Source organism: Vicugna pacos, chromosome 9 (genome assembly GCF_048564905.1).
Source record: "Vicugna pacos chromosome 9, VicPac4, whole genome shotgun sequence".
Classification (NCBI taxonomy): domain Eukaryota; kingdom Metazoa; phylum Chordata; class Mammalia; order Artiodactyla; family Camelidae; genus Vicugna; species Vicugna pacos.
This window is the reverse complement of record NC_132995.1, coordinates 73,785,103-73,797,902: the sequence shown is the minus strand read 5'-3', so window position 1 is coordinate 73,797,902 and position 12,800 is coordinate 73,785,103. Positions and strand designations below refer to the sequence as shown.

Sequence of the window (12,800 nt, the reverse complement as noted above, 5' to 3'; positions counted from 1 at the left end):
GTGTTTGGGGAAAAAGATAAAATGACATTAAATCTATATCTGATCTTATTTTTCAGAAACACTACATGAAAGTTCAGAAAACATTTTCTTTCAAAGCAATTCAAGTTTTTTGCTGTTAAGCCTATTTAGTAATAGAAAAGAAAAAGAAATTAGAGGTTTAAGAATTGGAAAGCAGGAGGTAAAATTACTCCTCTGTAGGTAGTAAGAGAATGAACTGAAAAACTACAAATGATTGGAAAACTTGGGTAGCAGGGAACAAGGTTAATATGCTGAAATCTGTAACATTCACATGTTTTTTAAAAAGACTCCTTTTACCACAGGAAGAAAAAGTACATAAAGACAAACGTGCCTAGAAATAAATTGAACAAGAATGTACAAGGACCACAGGAAGAAAACTTTAATGTGTTTCTGACGTACAAAGAACGCTTGAACAAATAGAAAGACAGACTGTATTCTTGATAGTATGACTCAGCATTATAAAGACGTTACTTCCCCCTGCGTTATTAGGATTGTATTTCTGTCTAAGCTGAGCTATAGATTTACCATGATTACAATAAAAATAACAGGATTTTTTTCAGTAACTAGATAAGCTGATTTGAAAGTCTGTAAGGAAAGAAAAGAATTTTAATGGCCAAGAAAAATCTGAAAAGTAAAAACTGTGAAAGGAAACCAGCCCTTCTAGGTTTTAAAACATAAAGTTTAATCATTAAAATACTGCGGTACTAATTCATATGTAGAAAGACCAATGAACGATATCAGATAACTCAGGAATAGACCCAAATTCTTACTAGAATTTAGTACATGATTTTGAAAAATGGCATCTCAAATCAGTGACAAAAAAAGATGGACTACTCACCAAGTGGTGTTGGCCCAGCTGGGTGGGCACCTGGGGAGAAGGTGGGGTTATACTTTGTGGCTTATATGGATAAATTCCAGGTGGATTAAAGATTTTAACTTACAAAGTGAAACCAGGAAGTAGTGGAAGCCACGGGAGAATTCTTTTATTACCTGGAAGTAAGGAAGGCTCCTAAGTATGACTTAGAACTCAGGAGACATAAAATAAAAAAAATCAATAAATTTGACTATATGAAACACAAACATTTCTGCATGATGAAATATTAGAAGCAAAACTAACAGGTAAATCAGTTACAATTCATATAAAAGAGATTAATCTCTAATTTATAAAAGGTCTTACCAACTTTTAAAAGACCAGTATCTCAATATAAAAATGAGATAGGAATATGAACAGATGCTGCAAAGAAAAAGCGCAATGTTTGAAAGGTACTGAGAGAAACTAGACCTCCCTCATGAGAGGGGAAGTCCCACAGAAGTCCCTGATGTTGTCGCCGGTAGACTGGCAGCATGTAAAGGTCCGATAACACACTGCTGGCAAGAGTGTGGAAACAGGCACTTCCATACGGTGCTGACGCAGGATCCCAAGGAGAGTAGTTCATCAGCATTGATCAGGCATGGATGTACAGGCGTTCATCACTCTTTTACTGAAGCAGAGTTGATTCACGGTGTTGTGTTAGTTTCACGTGTACAGCATAGTGATTCAGACATTTTTTCTGATTATGTCACATTATAGGTTATTACCAGATGTTGACTATAACTCCCCGTGGTATATAGTAAATCCTGGTTGCTTATCTATTTTGTGTATAGTAGTTTGTATCTGTTAATCTCATAGTCCTAGTTTGTCCCTCTTCCTGTCCCTCTCCCTTTTGGTAACCATAAGTTTGTTTTCTGTCTGTGAGTCTCTTTCTGTTTTGTATATAGATTCATTTGTATTATTTTTAGATTCCACATATAAAGGATATCATATAGTATTTGTCTTTGTCTGACTTACTTCACTAAGTATAATATTCTCTAGATCCCTCCATGTTGCTGCAAATGTCAATATTTCATTCTTTCTGTGGCTGAGTAATATTCCATTGTGTGTGTGTGTGTGTGTGTGTGTGTGTGTGTGTACCACATCTTTATCCAGTCATCTGGGCGATGGACGCTTGGGTTGTTTCCATGTCTTGGCTATTGTAAATAGTGCTACTGTGAACATTGGGGTGCATATATCTTTTCAAATCAGGTTTCATTTTTTCTGGATATTTACCCATTTCTTAAACACTCTCTGTGTTCATAACAAAACTCTCAAGCCTTATACATATTCCAGAGGAGAAAATAAAGCTGGTGGTTTCATTAATGCAGCTCCTAATTGGGCCAGCCCGTATCTCTAACAGCGCCTTAAAGAAATAGGATTCTTGTGTTGCCGTTGGTAGTCTGTATCTGGGAAGGGCCAAAACATGAGGGTCAGAACTGTCACTTCTCAGTGGTAGGTTTCTGGTTTCTGTGGGCCCCCGCAGTCAGTTTTCCACCTGGGCATCAGCTCATCGCTGTAGGAGCACGTTGCCTGGCTCGCTAAGGTGCACTTCGCAAACAGGATGCTAACCCTCTTTGTATTACTGCAGATCTTTGCTTTCTTAGTTGCCGAGAATTTTAAATAAAAATCTTTTTTTAAAGATGAGTAATTAAATAAACATCTTTGCCACTTATTCTATCTTTTATTTTTAGCAAGTCTTTCCCCTTGTTTAACCGACGCATCCCTCAGACACCTGAGTGCTATTCCCTGTTTGCATCTGTTTTGATCAATGATGTTGACACCCTCCATTGAATTCTAAGTGGAATCATGTTCGGAAGAGACACGATCATCCGCTTCTGTGTCTTCATACTCGGTAATTTTCAGTTAATTTTATTTCAATGACTCTGCCAAAGTTTCTAGCACTTATGTATGTTTTACAATGAAAATTAGCCTCTTGACTTAAATATAAAACTTTGTATATTTTCTTTATAGGTATCTTTAATGTTTCAGGTTCAAGTTGTGGGTAGAGACAGTAAGACTGGGCAAGACCAGCTGGTGCTCTGCCAAGAGGCCTCACTAAGTGGGGGTTGCCTTAGGATAGAGGCCACGGTCCAGGGCCTGCTCCTCAGCTCTGCATAAGGATGGATGTGCAAAGCAGACTGCAGATTTGTGGACTGGCCATGAAAAATACAGCTGTCTGAGGGACCAGAAATGCATATCTTTGGGCCAGTGTGCCCTCTTCCTGTAGGCAGGTCGGATCAGAAGGCTGCTTGGTGAGCAAGGAGAGGAAGTGTATGCACCCACGGCGAATAGCACCAGGGGCATTGGCCTGATGTATCCAGCTCCTCTGAGGGACATGCCTGCTGGGCTGTAGGCGGGTCAAGCCCTTGAGCCGGACCATGCCTTTTCCAAGCCTTTCTGGAGGCAGCCACCCACCCACCCACTTGTGACTGTTTGACTTCCCGTTTGCTGTTTCAGCTCTATGAGCCCCTGTAAGAGCCAACTCTCTTTGAACGAGTTAATACTCTGCTGCTGTAGGCAATAGTAACGGCCTGTTATTTACCCCCCTGTAATTTACAGTGGCTGCCTCCCAACCTTGTGGTGAAAAGTCTTTGCTCGGCCATTAGCATAATTTTGTCAGTTTTCAAATTGAGTTTTCCGTAATTTCATTACCCAAAGGTTCCTAATTCCTGAATGCTTAGGGATGCTCACCCTCCACCATCATGTAACTACCGGACTTCGTATGGCCCAGATGCGCCAGGCATTGTCCTTACTCCTGACTCATTAACCCCATCAGAACCCCATCGCCACTTGTAGGCGAGGAAGTGGACGCTGAGATAGGCCTGAGGATTAGCCTGGGCCCCACGTCTAGTAGGGGTGGCAGAGCGGGGACTCAGCCCAGACCCATCTGATTCCAAACCCATGTACAGAATCAGACACTGCACCAAAACATCTGTAGGTAATCCTGAATTCTTATTTAGAAAGAAGGTAAAATAGTATTTATAAATTCACTGCAATACTTAGAATAAATTCAGAAGCTTAAAATCCTAAAATGGGAACATAATATGTAGGTTTTTATACATACAGCTTATCATATAATTAAAATCTTAAATTTTTCATTTTTAAAGGCGTTAATCTTTCATGTTTAATGGGAAAATCTGAGAGCACAGAGTTAGAATGTTCTGTAAACCCAGCCCAGCATGGAATCAAAAGAGTTAAGTTTGATTTTAAAAAAATGCAATGGTTCATTTGAACTTAAAAGAAAAAAAAGTTTAGGGTATTTGGGAATAATACCTGCTGTAAGGAATTTTATTTTAATTCAAGGAGAATGCGAGCACTTTCAGGAGGTGGCTTCCTCTAGCGGACTGAACTTACATATGCTTCAGAGAGTGGCCTGGGATGTGTCTTGTCATTTTCGTTTGGCAAATGTCTAAGTTATTTAGAGATTAAAGAAAATCCTCAGTCCTCACTCTTGTGAAGGGTTTAGGCATTACAGCCCCACCAGTATCACCCTCGTGCCTTAGTTGTTGTTAGAATTTGTTTGTTTTGCTTAATTTTTCAGTCTCATCTTTGGGCACGATGTTCATCTTCCGATTCATCACTGCTGTCCTGGTTTGCATTTTCAAAGCATTTGTTGTTTGGGGATTGTTGTGGAAATATTTCTACTTGACTGATTTCTTCTTGATTATATAAAGACTTTCCACTAAGTACAGAACTTAGAAGCTGGCATTTTTCAGCTACCTGGGGTCTTGGAGAGTCTCTCATCCAACTCCCTCATTTTACGTATGAGGAGACTCAGGCCAGAGAAGACAACAGGACAATGGGATCTGCTTCTGTCTCACAGAGAACAGCCAAGTTCATGCCCAGTCTGTGGTCTCTTCTGCACTAGGTCACCTCTCAGTGAGTCTGCCAGTGGAGTGGTGCTGGTTTCTGTACCATGAAAAGGCAATTCCAAAGCCTGTTGGAAGCCCTTTAGAGGTTTTTTTCCTGAACTTTCATGTCACGCATTGGCATCTGGGTGTCCACATTGTCATGCGAAGGCTGTGGCCAGTCTAAAGAGATACAGGCCCTCAGCTGGGGCAGGGTCCTGGAGACCCTGTCCCATGCCCACTGTCTTCCTTTCCATTGCTGAACCGTGAGTCCATCCAAACGCTGTCAGGGAAGAGGGTCCGAAGCACAGGGGCAGGCAGCAAGCCCAATGCAGCAGCTCTTTCCCACGTGGCACAGGAGATTTTAATTTTTAATAATTCGTGTGACCACATGAAGAAATCCTTGGCATGACGGTAATCTTTCATCTACTGAACAACCAGCCCCGCCCTCAGCAGCTCTGAGCCGGCAGCTCACAGGTGCCTGGCGTGCCCACGCGGGAGTTCACGCGTGACGGCCCGTGAGGATGCCCTGCCCCGCCGACGACGAGTAAAGGTGCCTGTGGCCTCCCTACAGTAACCGTGGCTGTGGCGCAGGTGGCACTCAGGGCCTACACCAGAGCGCTTGCAATGCCACCCAGCTTTGCAGGTGCCAAGCAACACCCAGGCTCGCAGTGGGGTGGTTGCCCGCAGAGCCTGTTTGGAAATTTTACGCTTCAGACCCTGATGTTGTTCCTCTCACCATCCTGCCCGTGCCGTTCCCGCCCCGCTCACACCTGTGGGCCAGCTGGTGGGCGCACCTGTGTTCTGGGAAGGGGGTCACCTCCCTGCGTCTCCCAAAGACAGGCAGCCACCCCGGGCCTGGCAGGGCCTCAGTGAGCCGCCCTGGCGCTGCCCAGCTCCTTCAGAGGGTCGGCCACTGCCTGCCAAGCCCCAAGGACTGAGGACCCACTGCCTAGCAGGGCCCCGAGGTGTGCAGGGAGGGGAGTCTCCCTCACGGTGTGTGTGCCGAGTTCCACTGCTCTTCTGCCTTCCAGTTGTCTGCGGGGCATTGTGGTGGCAGTATCATGACCATACCAATGACCGCAGCACAGAATGGACACAGGAAGGGAAAACATGAGGTGTCTGCTGAGGTTTGCCATCACGGTAAGAAGCACTCTTCCAGCGCTGGCCAAGTCTCCAGCCAGAACTCTGAAATCCAAGTAGCTGGACTTTAACCAACAGCAACGAGGATTTTTCTTTCACCCCGGAATCTGCTTACACACTAGTGCAGCGAGGGTACCCGCGCATTTAGCGCCTCCGTGTTTGACTGGAGGCACCTACAGAGGAGTACACTGCAACCTTCCACAAATGAGAAAAAGGTCTTCTTGGGAGGCCGTTTCTGCCGTCCTGGGGTTGATTCGTTACCCTTGCTGAGGGGGCCTCCTAGAGCCGCCCCCCGGCCCCGGCAGCGGCGGGGTGGGCAGGAGGCATGCAGATGGAGGCAGCTCACGGCAGTTCCTGCTTCCAGTTTCGGGGAGAGGCCAGTGGCTGCCGCTCTCCCAAGGGTGTGACAGCTCCCGCTGCCCTTGAACACACAGAGCCCTTTGTTTCCAAACCTACTGGCCACTCGGTTAATTTGGTTTCCAGACAACCTGCTGTCTCCTCAGTGAACTCCTGGCTGAGAATGGGCAAACGCGGAATGCTAAGCCCGGAGATACTGGTTGTTGGGCGAGGGTGGTTGGCAACTGAGAATCAGCTAGGTCACTCCTCCAGGTGCTGGTAGCAGTCCTGGAGTCGCCGGGCCCTGGAGAGGGTCTGGAGTTGGTTTCAGGCGACCCGTGAGCATCTTTTCGTGCGCTGCTGACCAGCCGTCTCAGGGAGGAGTGACGGCCGGGGCTTTGCAGACGCCCGTTAAGTCTTACAGCAAATGCAGACTCTCTCACCAGCTCAGCTCTCTCCTCCAAGGAAATCTTTCCTTTTCTTATACTCGGCACCGGCTTCCCGTTTTCTCCTTTCTAGCAAAGTGTCAGGTTTGTGCCCTTCACGTAGACGGCATCCCAGGGAGCAAGTACTGTAAAGCTGGGCTCCTGGTTTGTCCTGGGACCAGGCCTGGAGGTGCCGGGAGAGTCCAGAAAAATTAGGGCGACTGGAGCAGGGAACACAGGGGAAGGAGGCGGTTTCTATACGAAGATAATGAATTTGGTCCGCGGCAGGTGGAGCCTGGCACACAGGAGGACTCCCACTGCTGGGTCGGTACTGCTGTGCTTACTCCCCAAGCACCTACAGAAGGTGAGGCTGGAGACTTGTATTTGAAGGCTGTCAGCATCTGGGAAGGATGCCCGAACCACAGAGGAGTAGGAGAGCCCCCCCCCCCAAATATATCCCAAGAAACAGCAACTGAAGAAGTAGAAGGCGAGCCAGAGGGAAGAGCGATCACAGAAGTCGAGGGAGAAGTTCTAAGCAGAGGAATGGACGAGAGAGTCACGCGCCCTGCTGGGGTCAAGCATGACCTGCACCGTTTCCATGGGGTGTGACGTTCAGGAGGTCAGATGAGGTGACCAAGGGGAGAGCATTTCAGGAGAGTGTGGGGTCTGGAGGTTGACAGGCAGCTGAAGAAGGAGCCGGGGTGTGGACGTGTGCACGTGTGCACGTGTGGGTGGCCAGCGCGGGCTGGTGCTTGGAGAAGCTGCCTGTGCAGGAGTGAGAGAGGGCAGTGACTGGACCAGCACGTGGGGGTGAAGAGAGGTCTGTTTCTTTGATATATTTATATGCAGGGAGCCCAGTGCCAGTAGAGAAGGCACAGAGGGTTGCTCTGAGGCACGATCACTGTCCTCTTCCCTCATGCTAGTGTTCCCTTGCCCTTCTGCAGGCCTTCGGCATTCTCAGAAAACCTTGGCTGCTGTGGAGGGACAAGGAAACAGAAGACGGTTCCCCGACCCCAGAGGACCTTATTCTCATTTTTCTCTCACTCTCTGACCAGACTGCAGGCTCCTTTAAGGTGGGGACTGTGTCTTGTCCACAGTTATGGCTGCAGGATCCAGCAAAGGGGCCGGCACATAATAGGTGCTCAGTTAGCATTTGAGAATGTATCTGTTCAATTATGATAAAAGTAGTAACTCTCCTAAAAGAGCTGTTTGCTGAGATGTCAGTAAAATATTAGGGCCTAAGTTCTTCTCAGTTCCTCGTGATTTTGAATAATTTAAGCCCCTTCTCACCAGGCAGTTGTGCGCGTCCTGATTTCCGTTCTCAGAAAGAGAATGAAACTGACACTCAAACTTCTCCAAGTCACAAGTAGAGCCATCAGCAACTCTTTTCCTGCTGCTCCAGCCACTGTGGACGTTTGCCACCCCCATTTTCTTCTGGGTCCTCTGGGTGGCTGTGCTCCCGAGCCTGGAACTGCAGGTAAGGGCAGTGGGCGGGGGTTCCCTCACCTCGGAGTCACACACAGAGTCCTCACCCCTTGGAGCCATTGGCCTGTTTCTGTAGGAACCAAACTTCCCATGCAGCGAGAGGCATCTGACGCCGGCGGTGACGGTGCTCAGGGCTCTGTCTCTTTCGTCTTTTGCACTGACTCCAAAGAAGCTGGGTTTATGTTTCATGACTGAATAAGCTCAGTAAGAATTGGAAGGGCTTTAGGAGGAGCTATGGTATGAGCAAAAGCCTGTAGAATATTGCCAAATATTTCTGGATTTAAATTTTATCTAAGACAATTTGCCAACTCCTATCAAATCAGTAGGTGACAGAGAAGAACCCAAGAAGGCTCCTATTCCAATGCCGTTGTGCTCAGAAGAACAGCGTACATGTAAGCAAGTAAGCACAGGAGTCCACGTCCCTCCCCCTCGAGAGGACGATGCCATGTTCCCCATCCTCCCATCAGAGCTGCAGGGTGGTTTCCCACCAGGGAGTCCTCAGCGTCAGCTGGGGAGCCTTCCTGACATCCCGGTGCCTGGGCCTCCTCCTCAGAGGCTCTGATTCACTTGGTTCGCAGAGGACTGAGTATGTTTTTTGAATTCCTGGAAGACAGCAGCCACGTTCTGGAGCAGTGCTACTCAAAGTGCTGCCTGCAACCAGATGGGGCGCTTCTGCCAGCATGTGTATCCCTCCATCCCTCCCTCCATCGGGAAAGTCTTGCTGGGAAAACAGTGCCAGCAGAACAGGACGATGGGCTTAGCGATGCAGCCGACCCTTACGTCACTGCAGGCCGGTCCCAGCAGGCTGAGCACGGGCCGCCAGGCTGCGGACCCCACTTCAGGCGGTGCTGTGCTGGGTCTTGCCTTATTCCCCCTGGTTTGGTTAAGGCCCAGACTCACATTCTCATGTGAGTACAGAAGAGTGAGTTGCTTTCACAGACTGTCACCAGGCGGATAAGAACCACAGCAGGTGTCAGCGCAGCAAGGCTAGCATGATTCCTCACTGGTTTGTCGAGTGCATTTTGTTCCCCGTTGGCTCCGGTCGTGTATGTAGCAGAGTGTTTGTAAACCACATTCTCTTCCCTCTCCTCTGGGGTCAGCTGACCCTTTGGAGATTACCTCGAGGTGGCAGCCAGCTCCCCGGAGGTCAGGGCCCTTGGGAGCCCACGTTTCCAGCTTCAGAGACGCTGCTGAGGGGCAGTTTCCTCTGCTGGGGTCCCTGCAAGCTTGCTGGAGGCCCGCAGTGCACTTGCGGTAATTATCCAGAAGGGAACCTTGGTCCGGCAGGTACAGAACAGCAGTCAGTCAGGATGAGGTCTGCATGAGTGACAGAAAACTCAACACAGCGGCTCAGACAAGATGCAACTTCTCGCTCGTGTGAACGATGTCCACAGGGAGGGGACCCGTGTCAGCACAGGCTCCCAGAGCTCGGGGGCCACGTGCCTTCATTCTTGTTCCACGGCGTCTAGCGCTTGCTTCCACCTCATGGCTGAAACAGACACTGGGGTTCCAACCACCATGTCTCATTCCAGCCACTAGGAGGGTGGCGGGGAGGGAGAAGAGCATGACCCTCCCCCCACCCCTCCCAGGCGTCACGACAGTGCTCCCATCCGCACCCCGCTGGCCAGTCCTAGTCACGTGGCAGCTCCTACCTGCAAGGGAGGGCAGGAAATGTAGTGTCACTTTGGGCCGCAATGCACAGTTTTAAGATGAGAGGTTCCGGTACCAAGGACAGGCAGAAGAACAGAAATTTCGGGACAGTTGGAAGTCTCAACTGGGGCAACACTGAGCGATCGTCTTCTAGCTCATTCTCTTCAAATAGCCTTAGTCCTGGTCAGAAAGGAAGGCGCCAGCTGTAGTGCCTGCAGGAACACTTGCTGGAAACTTCGCGGCTCTAAGCTCTGTCCTGGGTGCTTTCTCACGTCCTCTCCTTTAAGCATCGCAGCTCCCGTTTGATGTCTGTGTTGTTAGTACAAGTTCAGGCAGGAAAACTGAGGTTCTGAGTAAGTAACCTGCTGCAGGTCACCCAGCTGGGGAGCGTGGTAGCCTCGCTGATGCCAGAGCTCTGGAGGAGAACCTGCCGTGTCTGGGATGCGAAGCTAAACAGCCAAGTTCGGCCTCCTCGGGGTTGTCCGTTCAAATCGAAGCAGCGTCGCGCACGGCAGCTGGCTGGCAGGTGCGGGCGGTGCCCGTGATGTGGCGTTTGGGGCCTGCGGCCGGAAGGGAGCTTGGCAGGGCCGGAGCGCGAAGCCAGGCTGGGAGTGCGGTGCGGCAGGAGGCGGCAGGGCTGCACGCGCTGGAGGCGGACTGCGGTGCTGGGCCCTCGCCCTGAAGAATCACAGACTAGGGCGAGGCCTTGGGAAACGTGGCCCAGTGGCCCAGGACCAGCGAGGGCCTGCCCTCCTCCAGCCTCAGGGCACAGCCGCCCCGCCGGCTGTCGGTGAGGGCTGTGAGTCTGGAGGAAGGAAGCTGTGTCTGTGGTGAAACCCCCGGTGCTTTGGGGCAGGACGTGTTCTTTCCTGAATGCACACGTGGTGGGCGGTCCCCGTGGGGACATGGCCATGCACAAAGCACACGGGAACGAGTGGCGGCCTCTCCCCACAGTGCTGAGAGTGAAGCAGGATGGCAAAGGTGGACAAATGTCACAGCAGGAGGAATTTTGTTTTTTGAAGGGGAGGGAGGTAATTGGGTTTATTTATTTTTTTTTAGTGGAGGTACTGGAGATTGAGCCCAGGACTGCATGCTAGGCACGTGCTCTACTACTGAGCTATACCCTCTACCCACAGTAGAAGGAATTTGGGGAGCTGTGAGATGTCAGAACGAGGCTCCACCCCACTTTGTGAGTCAGGGAAGGCTCCTCAGAGGATGGGCTGGAAATTAGCAGAAGATCAGAAAATACAGAAAAAGACAGGGTATTTAATGGGGTCATGACCAAACACAGGAGCGGACCTGGCCACACAAGGCAAGGTGAGAGCCAGTCCTGGGAGCCGGGGGCGCGGTCGGAGGGGAACAGGCCCCAAGGCCAGCCTAGGGGTGCGCTGCCAGCGGGGTGCCCCTTCAGTTTCCCCTCTTAGGCCCCCGATGGCCCAGGGCCTGGGGGCAGTGAACAGCCTCGGCCCCAGGACTGAAGCAGGAGAAGCAGGGAGTAAGCCGGCTCCTCGGTAGGGCCGGTGGCAGCAGGTCGGAGGGTCACATCGTAGAGCGTGGCCGTTCCCCGTCGGTGGAAGGAGCAGAATGAGCAAAAGTGAGAGGAACTGAAGGGCAGGAAAGAAAACTGGGTGCCCAGGACCTAATGTAAGAATCTATGAGCGTGTCGGTATCAGTCTTTGCAGGACAGAGGGGTTGCACAGAGCGACCCCTTCCCTCCTCCCTGGGGCCGGCCTCATGAAAACCAGACCGGCGTCCCCTCAGGCCACCTGGCTCTCCTCTCCCTCCCTGTGGGCGGCCCCGGTGCCCAGAGCTGTCTTTGTCTTCAAAGGCCTTTGCGCGCAGCGCCAGGTGAGCAGCTCTGGGCCTGGCGGGCCATTTGCTCCAAGTTTTGATCTTCAGCAGGTGCCCAGGTGATTCGGGCGGTGAGAGACGGCTGCAGCCCCTGGTTGTCTCACTCCACGTCCCCTTGTGCAGCCACAGGGCCTCAGGCTCTCCCTGCAGTCTCTGCCTGGTGTTCCCAGTGTTGAAGGGGTGTCCTCAGTGGGTGAATACTCATGAGACTTTTTATTGTGTCACGTGACTGAATGAATTGGCATTTTACTGCATAAGACATAGAAAAAGTGAACTTAGGTTGATTATCTTTTGCCATTTTTTAAAAAAATTTTATTGAAGTGTATAGTCAGTTTACAGTGCTGTTAATTTCTGGTGCACAGCATCGCGATTCAGTTATACATACATATATTCCTTTTCACATTCTTTTTCATTATGGGCTATCACAAGGTATTGGGTAGAGTTCCCCGTGCTGTTTATCTGTTTTATATACAGTAGTTATTCCCCAGTGACTCTTAGTCTCTTAACTAGTTGACAAACTCTGGCTTGTGGGGGTTGTTTCAGCAGAGCATGTCAGGGCCCCCCAGCAATGACAGTAATAAGTCTGTTGGGACATGTCTGCTACCAGCAATGTGCCAGTGACTCCTAAAACCCAGTGAGAGTAGAGACAGGAAAACTGGAGTAACCTTGGGAATGCAGTAGGTGCAGTTGGCAGATTGGAAAGAGCTCAGATGAGCTGATGATCCCGTTATCGTTCAGGTGGTCTGGAAGCCCCGGTCTGAACAGTGGAAGAGGCCCACCTGGGGGCTTCCTTCTCAGTGGTCCCACAGCTAGAAGAGGTCACCACAGGGGTGTGCTCAGCGTGCTCAAAGACAAAGGCCAAGGGCTGTGCTTGGAAAGGAGGCAGCAGGGTTGGACAGAGGGCTTCCCACCCAGGGGCCCAGGATCCAGGCTGGCTCCGGCCTGCCTTGTACATTAATCCTCTGTGCTTCCTTTTTCCTATTTTTTCAATGGAAAAGTGATGCTTTCCCTAGATGCCTCACAAGGATGTTAGGAGGCTGAGATGGGACCAGAGCTTTGTTTTGCAAATAGGGGACCACGTGTGTTCCTTATATTAAGAATTAACGTCAGCTAAGGAATTCTTAGTACCGGCCTCAGCTTTGTGGTATATTCTCTGCTGTGCGTGGCGTATGTGAGAACACAGTCTAAAAG

At 49.9% G+C, this 12,800-nt stretch overlaps 1 protein-coding gene across 1 annotated transcript in view; it reads left to right on the top strand.

Moving 5' to 3' along the window:
* The window catches only part of SLC44A3 (solute carrier family 44 member 3), a 68,763-nt gene that overhangs the window by 10,988 nt on the left and 44,975 nt on the right, over positions 1–12,800 (top strand). The window contains 7 exon segments of the mRNA XM_072968168.1: positions 2,563–2,723; positions 4,413–4,500; positions 5,688–5,689; positions 5,754–5,810; positions 5,813–5,862; positions 7,917–8,008; positions 8,010–8,078. Coding sequence (XP_072824269.1) covers positions 2,563–2,723; positions 4,413–4,500; positions 5,688–5,689; positions 5,754–5,810; positions 5,813–5,862; positions 7,917–8,008; positions 8,010–8,078 — 519 coding nt within the window.